Source organism: Lutjanus erythropterus, chromosome 13 (assembly GCF_056507025.1).
Source record: "Lutjanus erythropterus isolate fLutEry1 chromosome 13, fLutEry1.hap2, whole genome shotgun sequence".
In the NCBI taxonomy this organism is placed as follows: domain Eukaryota; kingdom Metazoa; phylum Chordata; class Actinopteri; order Lutjaniformes; family Lutjanidae; genus Lutjanus; species Lutjanus erythropterus.
Window position 1 is genome coordinate 16,418,912 of NC_139329.1, and position 25,161 is coordinate 16,444,072.

The 25,161-nt window shown below is 40.0% G+C and overlaps 2 protein-coding genes and 1 non-coding gene across 4 annotated transcripts; 2 read left to right on the forward strand and 1 right to left on the reverse strand.

Annotated features, from left to right (window-relative positions):
* The first annotated feature begins 267 nt into the window (after nt 1-267).
* polg (polymerase (DNA directed), gamma) lies at nt 268-9,853 on the forward strand. 2 transcript variants are annotated; one of them, XM_084733571.1, is made up of 23 exons: nt 268-316; nt 1,214-1,811; nt 1,978-2,173; nt 2,877-3,044; nt 3,212-3,358; nt 3,497-3,576; nt 3,658-3,840; nt 4,025-4,167; nt 4,257-4,380; nt 4,487-4,711; nt 4,831-4,948; nt 5,361-5,444; nt 5,652-5,765; nt 5,867-6,027; nt 6,128-6,181; nt 6,272-6,389; nt 6,486-6,621; nt 6,874-7,120; nt 7,218-7,340; nt 7,461-7,629; nt 8,539-8,747; nt 8,847-9,007; nt 9,714-9,853. In XM_084733571.1, exons 2-23 carry the CDS (start codon nt 1,240-1,242, stop codon nt 9,776-9,778), a joined length of 3,597 nt encoding a protein of 1,198 aa, XP_084589697.1. In that variant the 5' UTR covers nt 268-316; nt 1,214-1,239; the 3' UTR covers nt 9,779-9,853. The 2 variants fall into 2 exon arrangements, with proteins under 2 accessions (XP_084589697.1, XP_084589696.1); XM_084733570.1 differs by lacking the exons at nt 7,218-7,340; nt 7,461-7,629; nt 8,539-8,747; nt 8,847-9,007; nt 9,714-9,853 and having other exon boundaries at nt 306-402; nt 6,874-7,157.
* On the reverse strand, nt 9,391-21,146 carry fanci (FA complementation group I). The gene is made up of 37 exons (XM_084733572.1): nt 21,039-21,146; nt 20,863-20,935; nt 20,541-20,671; nt 19,768-19,921; nt 19,560-19,617; nt 19,307-19,348; nt 19,077-19,200; nt 18,891-18,976; nt 18,656-18,788; nt 18,488-18,565; nt 18,258-18,394; nt 17,878-18,058; nt 17,676-17,763; nt 17,440-17,570; nt 17,289-17,359; nt 17,051-17,165; nt 16,798-16,920; nt 16,507-16,575; nt 16,322-16,423; nt 16,041-16,235; nt 14,693-14,814; nt 14,437-14,598; nt 13,890-14,069; nt 13,620-13,786; nt 13,140-13,216; nt 12,753-12,869; nt 12,624-12,675; nt 12,413-12,540; nt 11,686-11,751; nt 11,467-11,563; nt 11,153-11,337; nt 11,018-11,074; nt 10,874-10,933; nt 10,685-10,756; nt 10,410-10,505; nt 10,163-10,264; nt 9,391-9,936 (listed from the first exon to the last, which is right to left on the reverse strand). Exons 1-37 carry the CDS (start codon nt 21,129-21,131, stop codon nt 9,874-9,876), a joined length of 3,987 nt encoding a protein of 1,328 aa, XP_084589698.1. The 5' UTR covers nt 21,132-21,146; the 3' UTR covers nt 9,391-9,873.
* Nucleotides 21,147-22,671: 1,525 nt separating this feature from the next.
* On the forward strand, nt 22,672-22,744 carry trnar-acg (transfer RNA arginine (anticodon ACG)). Its single transcript has one exon. It is a non-coding gene; the product is annotated as a tRNA-Arg (tRNA).
* The last annotated feature ends 2,417 nt before the right edge of the window (nt 22,745-25,161 follow it).

Consider the following 25,161-nt stretch of genomic DNA (forward strand, 5'->3'; position numbering starts at 1 on the left):
ACGATGCAGTCATCCACACCGCTTGGAGTCGCTAACGCTTCATCTTACTCTGGTCCCACTACACGGGTCGTGTTTAAAAGGGAACCCCAAACCCGAGAACGGTGATCATTTCAACCCAAAAAGTCATCTTTACATATCTCTAACTTGTGTTTTCTGTCCCCAACCTTATCCAGACCTTAACCACAACGTTGTCATACCATAAACATTATTAGTTTGCACGAGGTGCACAATTAAGAAACAACGCGAGCAAATCTCGCGAGAGTTTCGCAAATTTGGGGTTCCCTTCTACACACGACCCGTGGGCAGGCATGCTAGGGTAAGAACCATACTTGCTGTATATGGTGTGATTTCAAACATATTTTGGTTGATTGCTTTATCGTTATACCTGATAATAGAGATCGGGTGAGATGCTATTTTGTTTTTAACGAAAGTCTAGCCAACAAATTTAGCCAGCTCACGATTTACAGTTACTATTTTGTTTGGTAGCTCACAAATTAGCAAACGTCTCAGCATGTGGTCAAATGTTAGTAAACAGAAGATGGTGGTCTACTAGCTAATGAAAATGAGTTGACTATTTTCTACGTCTAGCGTTGATACTAATGTTAAGTGATAATATTATGAGTAAGTTAATCTTATCTGAGTGAAATATCAAAGCGTTGCTCGTCCTCAATAATGTGACTAAGTGGACATTTTCTTTCACAGAGGCATATTGATATGATATAGCAGAATCAACACAAGTGTTAACAATGATACTAATCAATGTAGTATTTTAATGTACAAAAGCCTTTCCAATGAGCCAGCTGTATGACCTGAATTATCAATATTATTATTATCAATACTTAAACCTGTGTGTACCCCACTATTTCATATCAAAATCGCTGTTGTGAAAAAGATCTGTTTTTGTGTCAGCTTGTATTGTAAAGCAGGTAGAGATGAGTCAAAAAGACCAAGCTTTCCTGTTATTCACCAAGAGATAACATCAGAAAATCACTTAGTACTACATATCATTTAATGAACCCTTTAACATTGTTATAGTAGCAAATAACACATCATAACATAAAATCAAGCATTATTGATCTGTATCTTTCTAATACCTAACTCTAGCTGTATCTGATCCCAGTCCATGTCTCACATTACACTACAATTCATGAAGGACAAACTGAGGCTAAGCTGTACGGTATCAGATTGTTTATGTTGTATCATTGTCCTCCAGCTCTGGTGTGAAGTCCTCATGACGTGATGCTGCATGTGCTGCGCTGTCCTCTGCAGAGGACTCTCGTCTCTCTACAATGGACATGTCTACGGTCCCCCTACTCCACCAAACCTCAGTCCCTTCAGGGCGAGGACTCCACAGACACCCGCCTCAACCCCCTTAACATCCAGATGCTGTCAAGGAACCTTCACAAGCAGATCTTTCAAGGGCTGGAACCAGAGTACAGAGAGGAGGATGTGGAGTGCAGCATCAGGCACCTGCAGAAACACCAGCTGTGGGGGAAGGAATCTTCGTTGTTGCCCGAAGTGGAGCTGAAGCTTCCTCAAATGTATGGAAACAATATTGATGAGCACTTTCGTACCCTGGCCCAGAAGCAGAGTCTGCCTTACCTCGAGGCTGCGAATGAGCTGCGGCTGGCTGAGCTCCCGCCCATGCCACAGGAATGGAGCTGGGAGGTCGGCTGGACACGTTATGGGCCTGATGGGCAGAGTCAGAAGGTTGATTTCCCAGTGGAGTCGGCGCTGGTGTTTGATGTGGAGGTGTGCATGACGGAGGGACAGTGTCCCACGCTGGCTGTTGCTGTCTCTCCCACTAACTGGTGAGGAACATACATTAACACACATTAACATTAACATTAACATTGACAGACAGTGGGTTTCCAATGTCCCACCAATGCTATCAGCATAGCTAATAAAAAATACATGTTTTCAGATGACAGTAGTTTAGTTTTAATTCTCCCAATTTGTATATTTCTTACCTGCCAGGTACTCATGGTGCAGTAAGCGTCTCATTGAAGAGCGGTACTCCTGGTCAAACCAGCTGACCCTAGCTGACCTCATCCCACTAGAGACACCTGTCAACTCTAACCGCCCGACAGGGGGTCAGTGGAAGGAGAGGCTCGTAGTGGGTCATAACGTTAGTTTTGACCGATCTTACATTAAGGAGCAGTACTTACTAAAGGTTAGTATTCAGTGGGTGATGTGTTTTGTCCTTTTTTCTTATTTTGCTCTTCACCAACTGAGCTTCCTTGCACTTTGTCCTTTTTCTTCTTTTTGTTTGCCTCTTAATTTAATGATTTTATGATCCTTGTTGTCACATGAGTAAATGTGCCAAGTAGCATGTGCCTGCCTGTGTATTAAATAAATAAAAATAAATAAAGTTCATGTACAGTAGAGGTGGGAATCACCAGAGGCCTCATGATATGATATTATCACGATATTCAAGTAATGATATGGACATTATTTACTATATACTGAGTATTGTGATAACATATATTGTGATTTGTTTCTTTTTTCCTACTGCACACTATGTTCCCAAAGGAAAACTAAAGCAAAATCTGTTCTATCTAATTGGATAAGAATAAGTTTTCAGTCTGTTCATCTGACTTCAATAATTTTTATTGCAGAAGAATTGAACTGAGAGACTGAGCAATACTGTCATGAAGATCTACTCACCAAAAAACTGAAAAAGCAATTGATTTTATTATTCAAGTACCAAAAAAAAACCCACATTTGCGGTGTTAATAACTGGTGTAATGAAAGATTGATTCTTGGCATACGCATATTGAAATAATATTATACAAAATATTGTGATACTGTGCTGTACCAGTGTTTTCCCCCCATCTCAAATATACAGAGAAAAAAATGTGTTTTCATTCCTAAAGGGTTCTAAGATGCGCTTCATGGACACAATGAGTCTTCACATGGCCATCTCTGGACTGACTGGGTTCCAGCGCACGCTGTGGATGGCCAGTAAGCTGGGTAAAAAGAGGGGTCTTCAGGAGGTCAAGGAACACATTAAGAAATCTGGACATAAAAAAGAGGGCCCAATGGTTTGTGTTCCACTTATTCACCATATTTCAGCTGCAACATGTAGTGTTGGTGGTTATGTTGCAGCTTTCAATATATTGAAAATGTCAGGATCTTTAGGTTAGTTACTTAATTTGGCTTTTGTCATTTGCAAAACCTGATATGGCATGACATTTTTGTGTGCACATAGATCGGCTCCTGGGACTGGGTGAATATTAGCAGCATTAACAACCTGGCTGATGTCCATGCTTTGTACGTTGGAGGGCCACCACTGCAGAAAGAGGCCCGAGAGACATTTGTGAAGGGCAGCATGATGGATGTCAGGAACAACTTCCAGGTCAGAGATTCATGACAGATCCCATGTCAGATTGTCAGTAATCATAGGTCAAGTTTATTCATATTACAAGGCCCTCTAAATGACTTGCATTCATCATGAAGTGCAGACAAATAATTTGGGCTTTGCTGACCTCTACAGGAGTTAATGCAGTACTGCGCCATGGATGTTGAGGCCACGCATCAGGTCTTCACTGAGCAGCTGCCCCTTTTCATGGAGAGGTTAGTAAATCCCAACCCATGATATGATGTCGCCTTGTTCACAGTTACAAAATAACACAGTCTCTTTATATCTTTTACAAGGTGTCCTCATCCAGTGACACTGGCAGGAATGCTGGAGATGGGTGTGAGCTACCTTCCTGTCAATCAGAACTGGGGGCGTTACCTAGAAGACTCTCAGGACGTTTATGAGGAGCTCCAGCGAGAAATGAAGAAGTCTCTGATGACTTTGGCGGACGATGCGTGCCAGCTGCTGCAGGATGACAGGTGAGAAAAGCACTTACTTGTTACCAGGAATCATTTTATTTAATTTAAAAGTGTGTGATGAGGTATAATAGGAACATAGATTTATGCATAATCTACAGGACCATAACTCCAAAGGATAGGTGTTTTAAAGTGCTTTGTATTGAGACACCTTCAGTGTGTATATTTTATTTTTTTACAATTTAAGATACAAAGAAGACCCCTGGCTTTGGGATCTTGAGTGGGATGTGCAGGAGTTCAAGCAGAAGAAAGTAGCAGCCAGCAAAAAGAAAAGCTCCAAAAAAGCAGCCGAAACACAAGCTGCTACTCCACTTCCAGACTGGGAGGATGGTATAAGCAAAGCTGTTTTAAGCTAAACAATAAATAATGCAAATGTGTTAAAAATTATAGATGAGATGATTCAGTTGTTGCTTTCTTAGACCCTGGTCCACCCTCTGAAGAGGAGACGGCCGGCCCTTGCCCCAGCAGGCTGGCTGTGGAGAAGCTGAAGCAAACAGTGAATCAACTTCCTAAGAGAAGGCAGCATCTGCCTGGACATCCAGCGTAAGATCACTCTTGAGCACCGCAGATCCATCTACTATTTATTACCGTTCAATTTCCACTGACAGTGTAAAGTTAGCCCTTCTCCCCCCCTCACCATGTCCTTTAGGTGGTATCGTAAGCTGTGTGAAAAGATGTCTGCAGAGGACAGCTGGTCTCCTGGAGCCAACCTCATCAGTCTACAGATGAGAGTGACTCCTAAGCTGATGGGTCTGACGTGGGATGGTTTTCCCCTGCATTACACAGAGAAACATGGGTGGGGCTACCTGGTGCCTGGACGCAGGGACAACCTGGTATCTCAAGAGGAGAATACAGAGCCTGTGTGCCCACACAGGTACTTAAAACTCTCACACAAATCATCAAGACATGCGCTATGTTATTGATTATTTACTGTTAAGAGTTTCACGGTGTAGGATGTGTGTGCATTTATTTAAGTGTTCTTTTGTCCCACAGAGCTATTGAGAGTGTTTACAGAGAGTATTGTGAGCAGAACAGCAAAAAGCAGCCCAAATATCTAGAGAGCAACCCTTCAGATGACCTCATGCTGACAGACAGCACAGTGTGGGCAAAGGTGCATACACTCATAATGTAATTTACCTCAGTCTTGTTGTGTGTACATAAAGAGTCATAAATCTGCTGTTTAGAAATCATATAAAAGAGGTGTTTCTTGTTACTTTAGTATTCTCAGTGATCGCCTGTATGTTGTAATAGACTAGTGCAAACAGGAACAGCTAGTTGCAAATGCAGTTTGATTTTCCGTGGTGCCAATTCACTAAAATATAGTTTTTGTGTCTAGATAAAAAGAAAATGCTATAGTGTTGAATCAGTTTACATTGCTTAGACCTGGTGTCTGTTTTTAATCGGTGCTTAAATCATCGTTGATCAGGCCCACAGAAATGATAACTCTATTGATTTTATATTAATGTAATGATATTCTGTGTAATATGCATCATGACAGGTGTGTTTCTTACCTTCATTTCAAGGTGGAGGAATTAGATTCCTTGGAAAGTCTGACAGAGGAAAATGGAGTCAGAGTGATGAAAAATATGGGGAAGAAGAAAACCGGAGTGAGTGAAACAGTCACTGTCATTTACAGATACTTAATGACTTTGTGTCACGGGACTGTTAAATTTCACTGAACAGTACTATCTGGTCTAATGTGCAGTGTGTTGTGATTTTTATTTTACATGTGTCTTCCTGTTTCTCTGTGCTGAAAATGAACATTAGTTATTGTGATTTGTTGTATGACAGTTTGCATTCTGTATCAATAACAGTCCGAAGATCCACATCATGTGAAGTGGGAGAGTCAGTGCCATTATCACCATGGAAACGGCCCATACAACGATGTAGATATCCCAGGGTGCTGGTTTTTCAAACTACCACATAAGGTGAAGTTTTCACTGTTTACCAAAAGTGCCTAGCCTAACTAGCATTAGCACGTCGTCACTTCAGTGAGTTACTCTCATCTCTCTGAATGTGTGTGTTTCAGGATGGTAATGACAACAATGTTGGCAGTCCTTTTTCAAAAGACTTTCTTGGAAAGATGGAGGATGGCACTCTCAGGGCAGGACGCAGTGGAACCAACGCTACACGAGCTCTGGAGATCAACAAAATGATGTCTTTCTGGAGAAATGCCCATAAACGTATAAGGTACCTGTCAGTTCCCACCAGCCATCTTTTTGGATGATCACAGTCCATTTCATCAGTTATAAAGATGGTGAATATGTGATTTTAATGTGTTTCCTCATAGCTCTCAGCTGGTGCTGCGGCTACGAAAGGTGGAGCTTCCTCGTGTTGTCAGCAGGTCTGTCTGGTATATCAATAGTTATCCTGTATTTATTGATCAGCCATGTGGTGGAGAGAAGTCATTACTGTACCTTTCTGTCTCCCAAAGACACAAAGAGTTTGATGAAGAGGCTCAGTATGGTGCCATATTACCTCAGGTCATCACTGCTGGAACAGTAACACGTAGAGCTGTGGAACCAACGTGGCTGACTGCCAGTAATGCACGGGTAAGAGAGACCGACAAATTGCATGTTTGCTTTCATCCGTAGCCAGCTGAAAAATGTTATTCGTATGAGCTGAGCGTTTTTTCTTTGTGTCCACAGCGGGATCGGGTAGGCAGTGAGCTGAAGGCCATGGTGCAGGTACCACCTGGATATCATCTGGTGGGAGCAGATGTCGACTCTCAAGAGCTGTGGATTGCTGCTGTGCTTGGAGAGGCTCACTTTGCTGGCATGCATGGTGAGATTTGTCCCTTTTTATTTATTATTTTTATTTTATTTATTTAATTAAAGTTCTAGAGGACAATACATTTTTGCCATACAACAACTGATGTTAAAGGTAGAATAAGTAGGATTTGCCAGTTGCTGTTTATAGAAAGATAGTTGATTGTTGAGTCTTATTCTCAGGATAAATTGCTGATATTTTGAGTTGGTAAAATGCCAAAGGTACAGGCCTTTAACTGTAGTCATGTTATATCTGTGCTGGGTTCAGGTTGTACAGCGTTTGGCTGGATGACCCTTCAGGGGAAGAAGAGTCAGGGCACTGACCTGCACAGCCGCACTGCTGACACTGTGGGCATCAGCCGAGAGCATGCCAAGGTTTTCAACTACGGACGCATTTATGGCGCGGGACAACCCTTTGCTGAGAGGCTGTTGATGCAGTTCAATCATCGCCTTGGTCAGAAACAAGCTTCTAAAAAAGCCAAACAGATGTATGCCTTAACAAAGGGCATACGCAGGTACATTCAACAAGCTCAGTAGTTACAATTTGTTATTTGTGCACAGGTGATTAGGTTGAGTCGAGTGCTTCACATTTGTGTTTATATGTTTTGTCAGATACCATCTGTCAGATGAGGGCGAGTGGCTGGTTAGTGAACTCGGTATAGAGGTGGAAAAGGATGAAGATGGAGGCATCTCACTGCAGGAGTTGCGGAGGATCACTAAACTGGCCTCAAAGAGGTGAGGGGGCAAGTAAAACATCACAATACTTCTCAGGAGCCTTTTATATTCTCCTACATCCTCTCATTTGCTCTGTTCCTTCATTTCTTGGTCTCTCTCTGTGTTCGTTTTACCCCTCAGCTCTCGGCGGAAGAGGTGGGACATGATCGACAAACGTCAGTGGGCTGGAGGTACAGAGTCAGACATGTTCAATAAGCTGGAGAGCATTGCTCACTCAGCCCAGCCAGCCACTCCTGTTCTAGGCTGCAGGATCAGTAGAGCGCTGGAGCCCAAGACAGTAAAAGATGAGGTGAGGCAGTGCTGATCAGTAAGACAGAACATCTCTTTACATAAATCTGATCTCACATCAAGAACGTGTTTCTGCAAGTTTCAAAAAGTTAAATTTGAGATGATGTTTTACTTAAATTATGCATGCAATTTAAAACCTATTTCACATCTATACTGGCTAAAAAGTATGAAGGATATAAAGGAAAATTGGAGTCCCAGTATGCTGTCATTGCATAGTGGTTTGCATGGGGCTGGACATTGATTATGTGAATACGGAACAATTTTGGGTGATGATGGCAGGTATTTACTGGTGGCTTTCAATGGCAGCTTTGCTTTTGTCTTCCCATGAGAGTTTAATGCCTTTATAATCAAAGTTCCTAATTCGAGCATTTCCTTGCACAAGGTGCAGTGCTCTTCAAATTTGCTATTTTCAACAGGCTTCAGCCATGCTCTAAAGGTGCTGTTCTTGTGCCAGATCTTGCTGAACTTACCCCAACTAACTAACCCATTTTGTTGTTGTTACAGCATGATCAATACAGCACAGGTAAAAGCAAGACTGAGTGAATGCACCTTTATAAAAGTAACATTAATAAATTAAGATCTGTCGAAATCAAAATCACATATAAGACATATTTAAATCACATTTTTTAAGACTTGAAGGACCTGCAGAAACAAAGAACTTTGTGTGCTGGAAACCTTTTTTTTCATTAGTATAATTCTGGAGATTCATTGGGAGAGATGTTTATTGTCCACTTTGTCATCAAGGGTAGATCTAAAATATGATCATTAACTATTATAAGGAGGAAATTCTTAGCATAGTAATAGGATCATGGATCATGTTACTCAAGAGCCCCAGCTGGATAAGATTCATTGTTATTGGTCATGGAGGATCTGAGAGTAAGACGTTTCTTTTTCTTATTTCTTTTATCAGTTTATCACGAGCAGAGTGAACTGGGTGGTGCAGAGCTCTGCAGTGGACTACCTACATCTGATGCTGGTGGCCATGAAGTGGCTCTGTGAGGAGCACAACATTGATGGTCGCTTCTGCATCAGCATCCACGATGAGGTGCGGTACCTCGTCTGTAGTGAAGATCGTTACCGGGCAGCGCTGGCACTCCAGATCACAAACCTGCTGACGAGGTCTGCTCACAGCTTAGTGTTTATTCCTCCCTGTCAGAATATCTAGGAGAGGTGATAAACTGGAGAGCTTTTCTGACGGTGTGCTTCTGTCTCTTGTAGGAGTATGTTTGCTCATGCATTAGGTATGCAAGACCTTCCCCAGTCAGTAGCTTTCTTCAGTTCAGTTGACATTGACCAGTGTCTGAGGAAGGAGGTCAACATGGACTGTGTGACCCCCTCCAACCCCACAGGTCTGCAACGAAAATACGGCATACCACCTGGTGAGTTCACCACACCATCATCAGCCTTTGCTTGCAGTATTTTAGGTCTATAGTATGAGGTATAGTATATGCATTGTACAAATTATTACTTTGAGGGTAGCTAAAAGATATAAAATAACCCCTAAAATCTTGTTAGAACCCCAATATCTATGTGTCTCTGTCCAAAATCAAAATAAAACTGTCTAAGACAGGAGGCACCTTTAATTTGACCAGTTTCATTGTACTACAATACTCATTCTTGTGTGAGCTTGCCAGAAAAGATTTTAAAAAAAAGAAGTACTGAAATAACATGTGATGTTATTAATCTGAAGGAATGAATTATAAATTTGTGCACACAAATTACCCACTTTTTTAAACTCCCAATAACCTGTCAGACTTGTAAATAAACAGGATAATATTTATTTTAAAACAAAGCAGCACTCAAAAAACACTGAAAATCTGAAACCACAGATCCACTTCTTCCCTAATTAAAGCCAAGGACTGATAAAGTAGGGACATGTTCTTTAGTACTACTATATACAGCTACACACAACAAAGCAGCTTATTCATCATGAAGGGGGAGCAGAACATCAAATAAGCCACTGTCAGTTTTATACATTTAACATATTTAGAAATAGATGACGTACACAGACTTTATATTTCTTTTGAATAAAATAAACTATTGCAGTATAACCAGAATGTTAAACAATGTGCAAACTTTCCACAGGTGAGGCCCTGGACATCTACCAAATCATCAACATCACTAAAGGCTCTCTGCACAAAGGAAGATAGCACTTTGTGGGCCAAACCACTGTTTAAGAACAGAAGCAGAAGCTAAAACACAGGCTAGGACTGCCAGGAGGCGTGTACCAAACAGGAGTCTTTGCTCACTGCTTTCTTTTCTTCTGTTTGGGTTCTCGTGTCTCTTCTGTGTCCTGTGACTCTGTGGTCTGAAAGGAAGAAGAAACAGACACTGAGAATCCCACCCAACAGAAGCCTACTGGAACAGAAACCGTTCAAAACACTTCAATGCACAGTTTAAAAAAAAAAAAAAATCTGCTTTGACTCATGTAATCAAGTATAGAGGACGGGAGAAGAACAGCTGCAATGTGAATGTGTGAGGAAAGACAGAGAGCACTTTTAGAGCTGCCAGTTACAGTATGAGATTGTATTTACCTCCTGACTGTTGTCCTGCTCCTGCAGGGCTGCGTCCAGAGTTGCAGCGTTGATGCGGAAATCTCTTGAGGTGCTCAGCTTCATGTACTGCATCAGATTGACCTGGACAAACACAGATGTTGGCGAGACCCTGTATATGATTGGCCTAACTGATGACACAACACTGACAGCTTTCTGTATTTTGCTCATTGTTCTGTTTCACAAGTTTTTTTGTAGTGAAGCATATTTTGTTAACCGTTGCACATACTTTTGATTTCTTTGAGAGCGTGATGAGGTATTTCTCATACTGCTCAATGCTGAAGATCAAGTTCGGGATGGCCTTTGTCTCACGCAAAAGTTTTGCCTATGACAAGAAAAAGAGGGAACAGATCAATTTAAACAGATTGTTTGAGGTCATAAGTTGGGTTGTACATTGTAATTATACATTTTGATATAAAGAAAAACTGAAAATGTAAATGTCTTGTTGTTATAAATCACATCAATCATTCTAATTACATCAATAGAGGAGATACATTTTCTTACAGAGGCAGCAGAGTTCACTTCATTCCTTTTCTTTTTCTTCTTGTCATCTGCACCTCCACTAATTTCTCCACTCTGTTAGAGAAAATGCATGGTTTTAAAATTTCAGTGCTCCCTCTTGAGGCCAAAATTGCAAAAATTCATCCTGGAGTTTTGGTATGGACTAGTTTATAAACCTGGAGTGAGCTGTACCTGTGCATATGTGATGAAGGAGTAGCACTGAGGTGTCAGGTGGGAGCCAGACAGTTTGACCTACACAGAAATCACCAGATTAGCACGACGTCAGAATCAGAAGTACTTGAAGATTCAATGAGAGAAACAACACATCAGACTCACCAGCTTCTCGAAGCGTGCAGGCAGCGCACCGTGCTGGCTCGCACACACCTGGATGTACTAAAATGGAGAAAAGAAATGAATATGCTAGACAAACTCCACATCAATACTGAGATCATAAATTGGGCGAATACACACATATTTGACAAGGGTGGTGAGGATGGTGTATGTGCGAGTCAGTGCTCTCAGCACTGTGATGGTACAAGTGCCAGGCAGCAGAGCAGTCTGGACCAGCTCATTTAATGCCGTCAGAAGAGTCCCAAGCTGCAGCGTCACCGCTTTCTCTATTGGATCTTGCTGGTCTGCAGTCTGGGTTGCCTCACCTATAAGTCAGGAACATAACATCACAGAAGATTTAGCACCGTCCCCTGACATGATGCATCTCTTCTCCTGTCCCCTCTCAACTCTCACCATTAATCCAACATGAGCACTGGTGTGAAAAGGCTTCTTACCGGAGCCCGATTTGTCAGAGGCTGTCTGGCTTTTCTTTCTGGCGATCAGCCAGTCCACTTCATCAAGCACTCTGTCCACCTGAGACAGGACCAGCAGCTGTGGCAAGAGATGGAAAATGATGATGAAGATGGTGAGCACACTGTGCAAACGGATTCTGAGTGTCACGGCAAAGCAGAAGCTTCCAGTTATCAAAAAGAAAAAAGAAAAACACCACTCACTGGTGCTGTGGTTGCAGTCTTCATGTTGACAATAGCAAAGTGAGACTGCTTTTCCACCTCCACATCCTGATCATATAAGAAGTAATCATTAAATAATAAAATGAATCAGTTTCACAAAGAATTATATGTGCATATAAATAAATCAAATGTGAGAAAAACTGTAGGTGAGATGTAAAATAAGAAAACAACACAAAATAACCCAATCAAAAAATAATATACATTAAATAATAATAAAAGGGTAGTGAGAAGAACATACAGAAAAGAAAAATGAAATTTCATTCATTCATTCATTCATTTTCTGTAACCGCTTATTCCCAAAGGGTCGCGGGAGACTAGAGCCTATCTCAGCTGACATTGGGTGAGAGGCCGGGTGCAAAAATTACAAATAAATAAGAAAACTATATGTAATACTGATTCAGCAGTACACAACTTCACTCCAGGTTAAAAAAGCTTTCCATGTAGCATAAAATTTATAAGCACACCCTCTTATAGAATAGCAAATCTTCTCCAACACTTAAGATCTTTAATCCTAAAACTTGGAGGGAATTTCTCCAGTTTAAGGAGTGTAAGTTTTCTCGCTAAAAGAGATGCAAAACTTTTTGTATTTTTTGCCTAGTGACCAAATACTGCAGATGTATCAGATGGTTCTACTTCCAAAACTAATTGGTTTCAAGGTATGATGCCAGTTGCTAGTGCTCTGACCACTGTAAAGTTTAAGTGTGTTTACCTGATCGATATCTCCTAGTTGGCTGTGGATGTCTTGGCAGAGTTCGAGCAGCAGGCTGACAGGACTCTTATAGAGAACATGCAGGTTGAAGAGCAGAGAGAGCACACCCTTGGAGAAAGCAGAATCCTCTGCATAAGAGAAATAAAGAGACCTCAGCACACACCTCACTGTACCTAACACGTACACAAAGATTAAATAAACTGTCACTCACCAAAACTGGTCTCCTTGCAGATTTTCACAGTCCATGTGATCATCTGAACAAACTGCAGATGCCGACAAGTGTTAGTGGAACAAGTACTACACAATCTGTCCTATGCAGTGCACTTCAGAGTACACTTACCTGTTGGGAAGAGGGCTCTAGCTGGCAGGAGAGCACACTCAAGATGCTGACCAGCAGCTGAGCCTCTTTGCTGTTAAATTCTTCCTCACCTCCACTTAACTGTGTGAATAGTGCCCTCTGTTGACAGGACAAGAAAAGGACATTTTAGTGTTCGTGTTTTGAGCAGGAACAGTGCTTGCTACATGAAAAACATTATACAGGTTGGTATCTATTATATATTAAATGGCCCCTGGTACAAAATTTTGCTTGATGAATATATGAATCCATGTTTCTGAAATAGAAGTAATGAATAGGCATAACTTTCATTTTTCCATCATAAAATAACTGTTAGGATTTTAACCTTTAACTGAAGTTGAGAATAACCAAATATATTCTGTGAAGATGAACCTGAAACTGTCGGATGTAAAAGAAGTTCATCTCTGTAACATTGCCATCGTCTGGTTCAGCATCGTCTTCTGAGAGGTCTGCAAGAAACAAAATGTGATGAAATCAGGTCGCTGATTTTACTGCTACAACCTACAATTTTCATATCCATTAGTCTGTCAGTTAGTTTCATGATTAATTGTTTAGTCTATAAAATGCTCATCCTAATTTCCCAGAGCCCAAATTGCTTCTTTTGTTCAACCAAGAGTCAAAAACCCAAAGATTCATCATTTACCATCATAAATGACAAAGTAAAGCAGCAAATCTTCACATTTACTAAGCTGGAACCAACAAATGTTTGCCTTTTTTGCTTGGAAATGACTGAAATGATTAATCAATTAAATAACAGTGAGTAAATAATTTTCTTCCAATCGACTAAATTATTAATCAGCTATTCATTGCAGCTCTGCTGCTTCTACAGTTTGAAAAGTGTGTGTGTCTGACCCATGGTAGAGAGGAGTTGGGCCATCCTGTCTGGATATCTCTGCTGGCAGGTTGTGAAGATCCTCAGCAGACCTTCCAGACACAGGTGGGAAAGGCTGCAGCGCTTCTCCTTCTTCCCTGCGTCCTCCACGACGCTAGGGATGTTGGTGTAACGCCACATCAACACACTGGGATGACAATTGTACAAAGACAAAACTTTCATTGGTTATAGAAGACAAAACAACTAACACTGTCAAACTGTGCTGTTATTTAGACCAAGGGACTCCAAACCTTGTCATGTCACAGAGGAAACGGAACGTTCTGTCTGTGTTTTGTCCATCTGGGCCGTCTGCGTGTCCAGTTTCTTCCAGCTGCTGGATCTTCTGCACAGCCACACTCACTGCATAACGCACAAACTCTGCACTTGAGCGAAGCACAGAGAGAGCCTCTTCTCTGCTCTGAGTACCGTCTCTGAAAAACAAAACAAAACACATTTACTAGTAATATTTCATTCCAGAAATTATTGCTAGTGCTTCAGTGTTGTAAATACTACTCTAGATTCAATGCACATTTAATACAAGTATTTTTGGAAACCAGTCGATGAGTTTAAATCAGATTTCCAAGTTTGCAAAGTGTTATTTTTCGACTGGCTACAAATTATTGCAAACAACACACAAGTCATATAGAGACATATAAGAGAAAAAACTCTCCCAGATAAATACAGTATTTATAAAAACTGTTTTTTTTTAAGTGTATATATCATGACTTAATTTCATAAATGCAATCTGTATTTCCAATGAGTGTAACAGTATTCCACATAAACATTGCCACTGTTTACCTGAAGAGCACAGTGAGGAGAGTTGATACGAAGCCCAGAGAGAGTAAACTGCGGGGCGTCTTGTGTGATGGAACTCGACCCTTACTAGATTTCTCCTTCAGGATCTCAGACAGCTTGTGGTAGCGGTTGAAGAGCTCCAGGAGATCCTCAAATCGGCTTTTACTGCCACACAGAGGCAAGTACACAGATAAGAACGAAAATCAGCACTTCAACATTCATGAAACACGACGTCCTGACAATGAAAGATAGTCGTTACCTGTAGTTGGCTTTGATGAAGTTGTACTCCATTAGGATCTCATACACTCCCATGACCAGCACAGCGTAGATATTATTCTTCACCCCAACACTGGATCCCAGGGAGAACTCAGCTGACTTATCCTGAAAAAACACACAGACAAGATATATGGCTTAAGATGGTGCTTGCTGGGGTTGTCTATAGCAGCTCTGGGATATCAACACATCAATCAGATCTAATGGCATTTGAAGCATCACTAGCCCACAGGCTTATTCATCTTAGCTGGAAATCTCCCACCCTCTAATTCACTCATGCTGGATTTGTAAGGTAATATTAGTTCTCAAACTAGAAAAAAATCAGATGCACAGTTCAGGGCTTGGCACCCCTTTCTTAACTATTATGCAAACAAATTTGATGCAAACACATTAGATTAGTAAACCTCCACGTCTCTACCTCACCCTTTTTCTATATTACTGACTTTGCCTCTATTTTTTAGTCTGATGCCATTACAAATACAAGTATTTTTTGTAGAAAGGATGCAAGGTGTGTAGGACATTGTATTTATGTACAGCGGGTATACAGCTGTGATCTTTTGTTACCCTTGGTCTGTTCCTTTCTTATTTTATTATTATTATTATTTGTTCCTTTACTTAAAAATCACTAAAAACTATTTGAAATAAAAAAGTTGGTGCTTCTTGTGCAATGCCACACCGTTAATAAGTGACAAGAGCAGAGGCAAGCATGAAAACTGACAAACATTGGCAGTAGAGCACAGCTGATATATGATTCAAGAAAAATGTGTCATGTTGATCAGTTCATTCTGAGGGATGGATGATTTTTTTGCTTCCTCATTGCACATCTTCCTCAACCACACTACAGCTTATTACCTACAGCCTTGGGCAGGCAAGACACATAATTGGTAAGAACAACAACAATAATTAGAGATGCTGAAATATTAATTCATGCTTTTATTAGTAGCTGTTTAGACTATTGTACATTCTCTTTTCCTGGATTACCTAAAGAGTCTATAAATAAACTACAGCTATTTCAGAATGCTGCAAACAGTCTTCACTAAAACATGAAAAAGGGGATCACATCACCCTACTGCTTAAAACTGGTTACGTGTATTTTTAAGAACCAATTTTATTTATTTATTTTTTTCAGAATATTTTAAATGACCTCAGTCCACCCTCAATTTTATGTTCCATTATTCCTGGTGTTCCTTGTACTTTCGATTATTTCAAATTTTAATGTCTGATTGTTGTAATATTTTTTTCTTGCAAAATTTGTATTTATTATTGTTTTCAAAGCCATACAATGTAGTTCAGTGTACAGTTTTATAGTGTATGCTCCTGTCTTGAATGCATACCAGTTCAAAGTCCTCCAGTTCACTCTTGATCATGCGTCTTGTCATGCTCTCTAGGATCGTCTGAAGTTCGGACTGGTATCCTTCCTCCTCCTCATCGTTATCATCGTCATCGCTATCGTCAGCGTTGGGGTTGGCTGATCGGTGCATGTTCTGCAGCCACAGCAGGCAATGTACAGTACAGCTCACCAGATGGGCCTGAAAGGGAGCAAACTCTGTTTATAGCACAACATTAACACAATAAAAAACAATCACAAAAAATGCTACAAAGCAGACAAGAGTACCAGTGGCTCCTGAAGGTAGACCTGGTCTCCGACAGCTGTGATGCACGGTTCCAGTTTCACTGGGGGCAGGAGGTCTTGTTCAGGCTCGTAGTACCGCTTCAGCTAAGGACACAAAGACGTACAGCTCTCCATATCTTGATAACATGTCAGGCCATTAAATCTATCATATGCACTTACACACATACCTGTGAGAAGAGGGTTTGCATTATGGAGCTTGCAAGTTGAGAGTTGCGACGGAGAACATCATAGAAACCCTGACAATAAGCAAAAAGTTTTCTCAGTATAACACGTGTCTCTCCACAACCTAAATCTTAATCACAAAAGAATAATACTGCAAACGCTGTAAGGCTTCTTTGTCTGGACTGGAGAGGAATGTAAACATGATAATCAAGGTAGAGTAAAGGAAGTTGTTCCTAAACTAAAATCATGATTGGTGATTGTAACAGCACATAACAAAATTAAAATCAGTGTCTAACCTCATAGAGCATGAGGCGCACATCAGCCTGCTGGCCGAGGCAGCGACGCAGGCTGCTGAGGATCTCCAGACAGAACGCTTCATTGGCAGCAGAGTTGTAACGAGAGTGAACGTCCACTTGGATCTGTTCAGGGGTTCAGGCACACAGTTAATATATGACAGACAATGATTACAACTGTACATACTTTCATATGTGCAGATGTTTTCCAGTATGCATGCTGCGCATATGTCTGTGGAAATAAGTGGAGCTGTACCTGGCTAGAGGAGATCGCCTGACTACACTGGCTCGATGCCAAGCTGCCCAACACTTTGAAGTTCTTCAGCAGCAATAGGAACCCCGTCACTGCAGACTTCCTGCCATCCAGTTGGCTAATAAAGAGTCATACAGGGGGGAAATTGGTGTATTTAATTACTGTTAAGCTATCGAATGTGTAATCCAAAGCATGATTCATTACCTGTATGTCATCTAATTAAGAGCAAAGCAGAACACACCTGGAAAACATGGCCTTGCGAAGAACTAGAATCAAAGCATCTTTCAAGGACATACTGACTTTGAGCAGGGGCTGGAGATGAAACAGACAGTTAATTAAACAAACCTCTACAGAAACCTCTACTGTGAGTGTGTGTGTGTTTGTTTAGGTACCTGGACAGCTTTTAGTAGACCCTGAACAGTTGCCAATGGTAGGAAGGACAGATGGTCAAATGTCTCTGTCACCTTGGAGGACGACTCCAGGAGGATCATAGGAGCAGAGACCACAATGTCAGAGAAAAGATCTGATGAAACAGAAACAAAACAGAGAGAATTTAATCTAGTTTCTAACTTGACTGATTAGACACTGGTGTCCTAATGCAGGAATTAAGAGCTAAAGGTTGCATTACCTAAGTAATGACTGACAGGTGACGCTGTCTTTGTGACCAATCGATTCAACACCTGTTCCAGTATCTCGCCTCTGATAGGCTCGTGCACCTGTCACAGATAAAACACAAATTCTCCAGTAAGAAGACACAATATAAACATACAGTCAACTATCAAATATTTACATTGAGATAATCCTTTAAAATAAAAAAAATCAAATGTTACCTTAAAGCCCTGCAAGAGCACTTGTCCTCCCAGCTTACAAGCCTGCTGAGCAGGGGTCCGGGCTATGCTAGCAGACCCTTCTGTGGTCTTGCCAAACGGTCCAGGTTTGGGTCCAAATGTGTCCATGAGGAAAAAGCCCAGCTGCACCAGCCCCTGGGTAACATGGTCCCAGCCAAACACACTGCACAGGTGGAAGAATAGAATAGAATTGGTACCAATGAAATCTTATCAAGTCCCATCCCCACACACATGTGCATGCCAACTGAGCATGGTATGTCTTAATTACATTACATACATGCATTTGTGAATTTGGCCAAGAAAGTCATATGAGGACATATCTAGTTCTCATGTTAAAAATTTAATTGTTTTGATGCTCTGACCTGTTCTTGACTGTGTCCAGTATCATCTGAGCCACACTGCAGTGTCCAGGCAGGAGGTCCTGCAGGAACTTTGACCCATGCTGCATCTGCTCATCCTTGAAGCTCTTGGTGATTGCCCCCTTCAAAAGGTCAAAAACCTGCCCAAACCAGGGAAGAGAGGAAAAATAAGTGAGCAGAAAAGATAAAAATAATACTCATATGAGTTAAAGATTGCAGTATAGGTTCCTCACCTGCTCTTCGTAACGCTGGATGCGTGCCACTGAGAGCAACAGGGCAACACTGAAAGGGCATAGGTCCCCATAAGATGCCTGCAGAAAGAGAATTCAAGATTTAATGGAATGCTGTCCATTAAAGTATGAAAAAATACTTCTGTAATAGACAGATGAGTTATACATAACCTTAAAGCCTTTGAGGAATTCTCTCCCGAGTTCATGGTCGAGTCGTATAGCAAATACAATGTGGAGGATGGCAGTGCCTTCCACATGCCTTAACTGGTCCTGTGGAATGGACTGAACCTCCAGATCCAGACTCCTGAGAAGAAAACAGTGAAAACATAATCAGTAAATAGAAAATAGGCTGTAAGATTTAGGGTGAATTACAGTTTATGTCATCTGCAAGGTAGGAGCCACTCACTCTCCGTGTTTCTGCTCTTCTTCCTGACGAAGGTCTTGCTCTTTAAAATAACTGATGATTCCGTCCAGGACCTGTTTCTTACAACCCTACCAGATACAGTGCAGGACAAACATTCAGATCATTAAAAGAAATAGGAAGACTTGATTACCTGTTCCTGAAAATCAACATATGGTGACACATACACACCTTTGCAGATAAAAGCAGCAGTTGATAAACCAACGGTGGGATCTCTTGCAGATCCAGTTTGCTGAACATCCTCAGTACTTTTTCGACCACAAAACGCAGCTCCTCTGATGACAAGGGCACATCCCTGAAATGATGCAGCATGAGTAGAAAATAACGGCAGATAAAGATAAGGTACCGCTATGATCTCTGAGTAGTATCTGAAAATGTAATATGATGGTCAGGGGTGTTACCTGAACATAGTTGTCAGGTGGATAACGCATTGTGGGTTCCATCTGCATGAAAAAAGGAATAAGTGAATAAATACATTCTATTACTGTTTGCAAATGATCCGTATTTAAGGGTTTGGGCTTAAATGTTTCATGTCAATGAGGGAAGTGGATGCACTGTTATAATTACATATGCTTATGTAAAACAGTCAAGAAATTCTTAAAAACATGTAAAATTGCACATTGTACATTTGTTTGAAATCTGAGAAGTTCTCACCTGCTTGAGCAGAGGCTGTTGATCAGCTGTTTCTTGTATTCTTCACCACTGAGTTCACCTAAAGTTAAGATAAAATAATAAAGCACTGATGAGAGACAGTGATTCATCGTCTTTTAACATCTGCACCTTGTAGATAATACCACTGATTAAAGCGTTGATGTTGTGATATAACATAAGAAAGTTACCAGGGCTGGTAATTTATACTTACCTTTGCCATAAGACAAGGCTTCACAGGCTGACAGGGCAGTAAGCACAGTAGGAAATAGCTCCAGGGATTTCCCACTGCCCATTTTTCCCACCTTAATGGCTTCAACAAAAAGAGACGCCAGTTGTGCAAGCGAGGGCCCAGACAGTGTATGAGTCTGTGTATAACATTTAAGATGCAAAGTCATAATTAGACAGGCGTGTATGTGCTGTTTTGGACACATGAACAAAAACGAATGTATCATATGGACAGGAAATATAAAGGGATGTCTACAATTTTTAAAATAAATACTAAAGCTGATGAGACAACAATTCAGTAAAGGATGCTGAAAAATTTATTTTGAACAAAGGAAACAAAAACAAAGGAAATTAAGTTGACACAAGATCAGAAATCTAGTAGCCTCATAGAATTTCTGCATGTAACAAATGTTTTATCAGTAGTTCGTAATAATGACATTTTATTGATCAATGTCTTACATCATATCATAATGGTATTTGGCAGTGCGGAGAGCTCAAAACAACTGTCAGCACTGACAGATTATTTTATAAAACTGCCTTAGGTATCTTTTGTTATGATTTGGCACACACAAATAAAATGTACTTGACACTGACTTAATGCAGTCCTGCCAGTAACATAACAATACTTGACTTTATACACCTGTCATTACTTGTTGCTGTTGTTTGACATAAAAATTATCATTAATAAAAGCCATTTGAAGTGGTGCCTTGTGCAAATAGATAAACACATCATAATCAGACTATTTTTTTTTTTTTTACCTCCAGCATCAACAGTCCAATGATATCAGCTGCCACCTCAGCCTGAAGATCCCCTGACTCACACAGAGAGATGCAGTGCTCATAAACAAGAAGTCTGCGGTTTGATCCTTCAGTTGAATTGGGTGGAGAGCCTATGCAAAAGAGCACACACTTTACTGCACAGGGGAACTCAATGTGTGACATAATGTGTGTGAATGGCAGATCATTTAAAATATGTTTATTGATTCTGACTGGAGACATGACAGTATAAGCCTATCAGATGTATTAATAATAAGCAACAACACTGACACACTAATAACAGGTCTTGATATTGTGGACTTACCTTTAAATATTCCTTTAATCATAGTCCCGACCTTCTTACCCTTTAGTGCGCCATTAGTAATTACAGTGATTAGCTAGAAAACAGATTATAGAGATAAGTAAGACAAGCCATCCATTTCTATAATAACTTAGATTTTGAAATGAGGTGGGCTAAGTAACTAAATAATTTAGCATTACCTTGTCATCTGTAAGGGAGGACAGGTACTTCTGAAGGTCGGCAGTACTGTCTTTATCTGACAGTGTGATGATTTGATCCATTTCAGTCCTCATGATGAACCTGCAGACGGACACAACTGGCTGGTAAACAGGGATACTGTAGCGAGAAATCCCCGTTTGTTGTCAACCTCAGCAAGCTTGTTGTTACTGTAACTAAATGTTCAATTTGATCGACATCGGATACTCATTTTAATTAAGTGAACAACTTCGTGGGAAAGGTAAAGCCACTCTCTGAGCGTCTCTTTGGTAACCCTTTCATAATATGCAACGAATTTCCCGCCAACGCACACTTCCTGTTTTGCTTCGGGGTTGCCACGTTTGACACTGTATCCTCCATTACATTATTTATTATTCTTGTCAAAATAATATTCCATTGCACAATGACATGCCTGGAATAAGAAGACACATGTTTCAGTACAAGTTAAAATTATTTAATAGCATAACACTGTATTCGCATAATTGCTAGTTAAGAGATACAATTTAGTAGAAAAACGTAAAGACCCACTAGTTGTTGACTGGAAGACCGGAATTTCTCCAGCAGCTGTAACGCGAGTGCTTGACCACTTGGTGGCGCCAACGCGCCATCTTAATGTTTTTACTGCCTGCCGTTTTTCCCAGCTTTGTTCAACCTCTTCAAATAATAAATTGTATCATTTTAAACACACCTAACAACAAATCCGAGCAGCATAAACAACCCCAGATATAAATAATAAATAAATAAAAATAATAATACTCATAAAGAGTAAATAAATGAGGACAACAATTTTTAAACTGGTAGAGTACTGAACGAGACTGCTGCAGCTGTCAGCCACGAAACAGGCTGCAATGTAATCCTTATTGCAAATCGTTCAAGTATGTCCACTAAAAGTGCTATGTGTAGGATGTGAAATATGTTGATTAAATAAAAGTGTGCACAGTGCTGACTAAATAACAAACTCTTAAAAATATATATATTAAATGTAAAATTATGCAAGTGGCTTAGGGACAACAATATATTTACTTTATATCTACAGTATATGGGCAGTATGTACTGTATGAGCATAGTGGTATCACACTGCACATGTGGATAAATACAGGTATATCTAAAAAATAATAATAATAACAATAAGGTATATTTAAAATATATTTATGCATTTAATTAGTTTTAAATATAAGTTTACATTGTATTAGTTGAATACAGATCCATTATATTTACTTGAGTACAGATTTATATCTTGTACTTTATTTTTTTTTAAAAAAAGGCATATTTAAAGTATATTCGTGTATTTAATTAGTGGAGAGATGCTTTAAATCTAAATTTCGATTATATGAGTTGAGTACAGATTTCTATCTTGTACTTCTTGCAGTCGTCCAGCAGATGGTGACTCTTAAATTAACTAGTTCGAGCTTGTTTCATTTCATTTCTGGACTTAATGTGTTTAATTGTTCAAAATGATTGGTACAATGTAACGTTGGGGACGTATGGGTAACTACCGCGTATTAGTAAGCTAACATAATTTGTATATTTTGTTTTTCCAACGTTGTAATCATTTCATATGATAAATAGGTGAAATAGTCCTTTATATAGTCACGTGATCGAGTAGTGCGCTATCTCGGGCCAGTGGCGCAATGGATAACGCGTCTGACTACGGATCAGAAGATTCTAGGTTCGACTCCTGGCTGGCTCGAAATTCTTTTTTTCATAAGACTTCCCAATCAACTTATGTAGTTTGTCCGTATCTAAATTTAACTCAGTATAATCTTTTTAAAGTTACGTTTTCAGGTCTTTTACCTCAATTAGAACCAGCTTCTTCCCTCAAGAAGACGCAGTGCAGGGTCAATCGCCTTAAGAACTTCCTTGTCCCGGTGACCATCAAAGTCCTAAATGGCAAACCAGCCAAAGCCTAACCCCTATATTATTTAATATCTTTTATTTTACAAACATTCTAGATATATTCTATTCTATTTTAACTATGATTTTATGACGATTCTATACTATGCTGCTGTACTTAGCGTTCATGGTATGTAAACTACGATGAGTGACTAATAATAGCTCTGTGTATGCATCGTCTTTTTGTATCTTTTAATAGCAGATATTGTGTGTTTGTATTCAAGACAAATTTCCCTTGGTACAACGAATCTATTTTATTTAATCTTAAGAGACAGGAAAGGGGGGAGAGCGCGGCGATGACGTGCGGCAGAGGCCCCCGGGCTGGACTCGAATCCGGTCGGGTGAGGTGAGGGAGTCCCATATATGCCTAATCTAATGTGAAATTATTCTTTTAGGTAAATGTTACCTCTGTTACCGAGTCATTTCAACACACCTTGATAACAGAGGAAGCCAGCAGCTTACATTTCTCTTTCAGAATGAGCAAATTGTGGGAAAAAGGAATTAGCCTATCTATGAAAACATCTGTTAAAACTGATTGAAAATTAAGCCATCCTCTCGACTGAAAACCAAAAACAATCGAAATTCTCCACCAGTGTTATCAAGCCTCCTAAAAATAAGGTAATTTCTAATGTCAAATAGCGAAAAAAACAAACAAACAAAAAAACTGCATTGTTGTAATCATGTGACTGTGACTGTAAACTGAAAAATAAAACTTGAAATAATACAAATTAAATGTCAACTCTGACCTCTAGTTTCATATGGGACTTAAACCCTAGTCTCCCGAGTCTGGCCTAGAACCCCAGTCTCTCAGGGGAGAGTCCTGTATTAAACCCACTCATAAATATCCCGTTTTCAACAGAAACTCTCTGGCTCATTGAAGCAAAAGCAGAGGTGTGGCTGTAACTGGCTGAATAGCTGCTGTGTGAATATTGTCTCCCAGTGCAAATACTGAAATAATTATCAAACAATCTGACAGGAGTGAAGTGATGAGTTTTATCATTAAGTACAGTTTGATATACATATGTATGTTTACTTTTTTACACTTTGAATTCAGGACTTTTACTTGTAGTAGAGCATATCAGTGTTACATTGCTATTTTGTATTTAAGCAAATTATTTGTGTTGTGCCTCTTCCACCACTGATTGTCTGTCCTCTTCCAACTGAGGGCCACCTTTGACCTCACTGGGAACATTTTGCAAGAACATGTGCATGACATGTTTGACCTCTGGACCCTTCAGCAACCTAATGAACAGTAATATATTACTCTAATATGTTACTTTACCCAGTAGTATGCAATGTAAGGGATTGCACATGCCATACAGGTAATAATATTACAGCTACTAATTCAAATAACTCTTAGTAAGTAACTTTTTGACCTCTGCAGGCTCTTACAATGACATGTACATGTGGCAGGTTAGGGCAAGTCATCTCATCAGTGGCCAACCAACTAAACAAAGAATGGAGGAAGAGGGGGAGGGGGAGAGGCATACACCTAACAGACAGAAGTGTTGTACACTGAGTTTGTTTTGGCTACTACTACAATCTGGACAGCTAACAACAAAAGTTTCCTGGGTGTTAACAGTTCACTGGATCAGCAGTTAAACTTTGAAGCGCAAAAAGGCCGCCGTGAAGGTACAGAAGTAATATAGTGATACGAATAATTACTTTTTAAAGGAGTAATAAATAAAAAGTGACTTGTAACACTTTTTGAGCAACTTGCCCAACACTGCATCTTAGAGGCAAATAATATTGCCTACAAGTTACTACATTTCAGATACAATTTTCCCCTTCATATTGAGGGAAAACCCACGTATTTTGAAATTAAGGTGATTTTGAACATTAAAGGTAATATTTCAAATCTGAAAACAGGTTTTCTGAACGCATGACTTTTTAAAGATTTGCAGTTTTCACGGGACAGTAACGCTCCAACCATATGATGATCTGACAGAATAAGACGCCATGCTGGATTTAACTCCCCATGCAGTATGTAAAGTATTCAAATGAGCTCAATCTTCAACGTGTAAAGAAGTAAAATGCAACATACACATTAGTGCAGCAGTAATCATATAAAAACTTCTGTAATAGTACAACGATCATTTTAGTCTACAGTGAATACCTATACTTTTGATTGATTGATTGTTACACACTGTGTAACGCTGTGCATTCATGCCTGTGGTAAGAACGAAAGCAGAGGTGGTGTGAGGTTGTGACGCT

Coding starts and splice junctions, on each gene's coding strand:
- polg (XM_084733571.1), top strand. CDS start 1,240: ATGCTGCATGTGCTGCGCTGTCCTCTGCAGAGGACTCTCGTCTCTCTA. Junction 1,812..1,977: donor GCTGTCTCTCCCACTAACTG/GTGAGGAACATA, acceptor CTTACCTGCCAG/GTACTCATGGTGCAGTAAGC. Junction 4,168..4,256: donor ACTTCCAGACTGGGAGGATG/GTATAAGCAAAG, acceptor TTGCTTTCTTAG/ACCCTGGTCCACCCTCTGAA.
- fanci (XM_084733572.1), bottom strand. CDS start 21,131: ATGAGGACTGAAATGGATCAAATCATCACACTGTCAGATAAAGACAGT. Junction 17,166..17,288: donor CGCAAGGCCATGTTTTCCAG/GTGTGTTCTGCT, acceptor ACTCTTTATTAG/CCAACTGGATGGCAGGAAGT. Junction 13,787..13,889: donor TTCCTCTGTGACATGACAAG/GTTTGGAGTCCC, acceptor TTGTCATCCCAG/TGTGTTGATGTGGCGTTACA.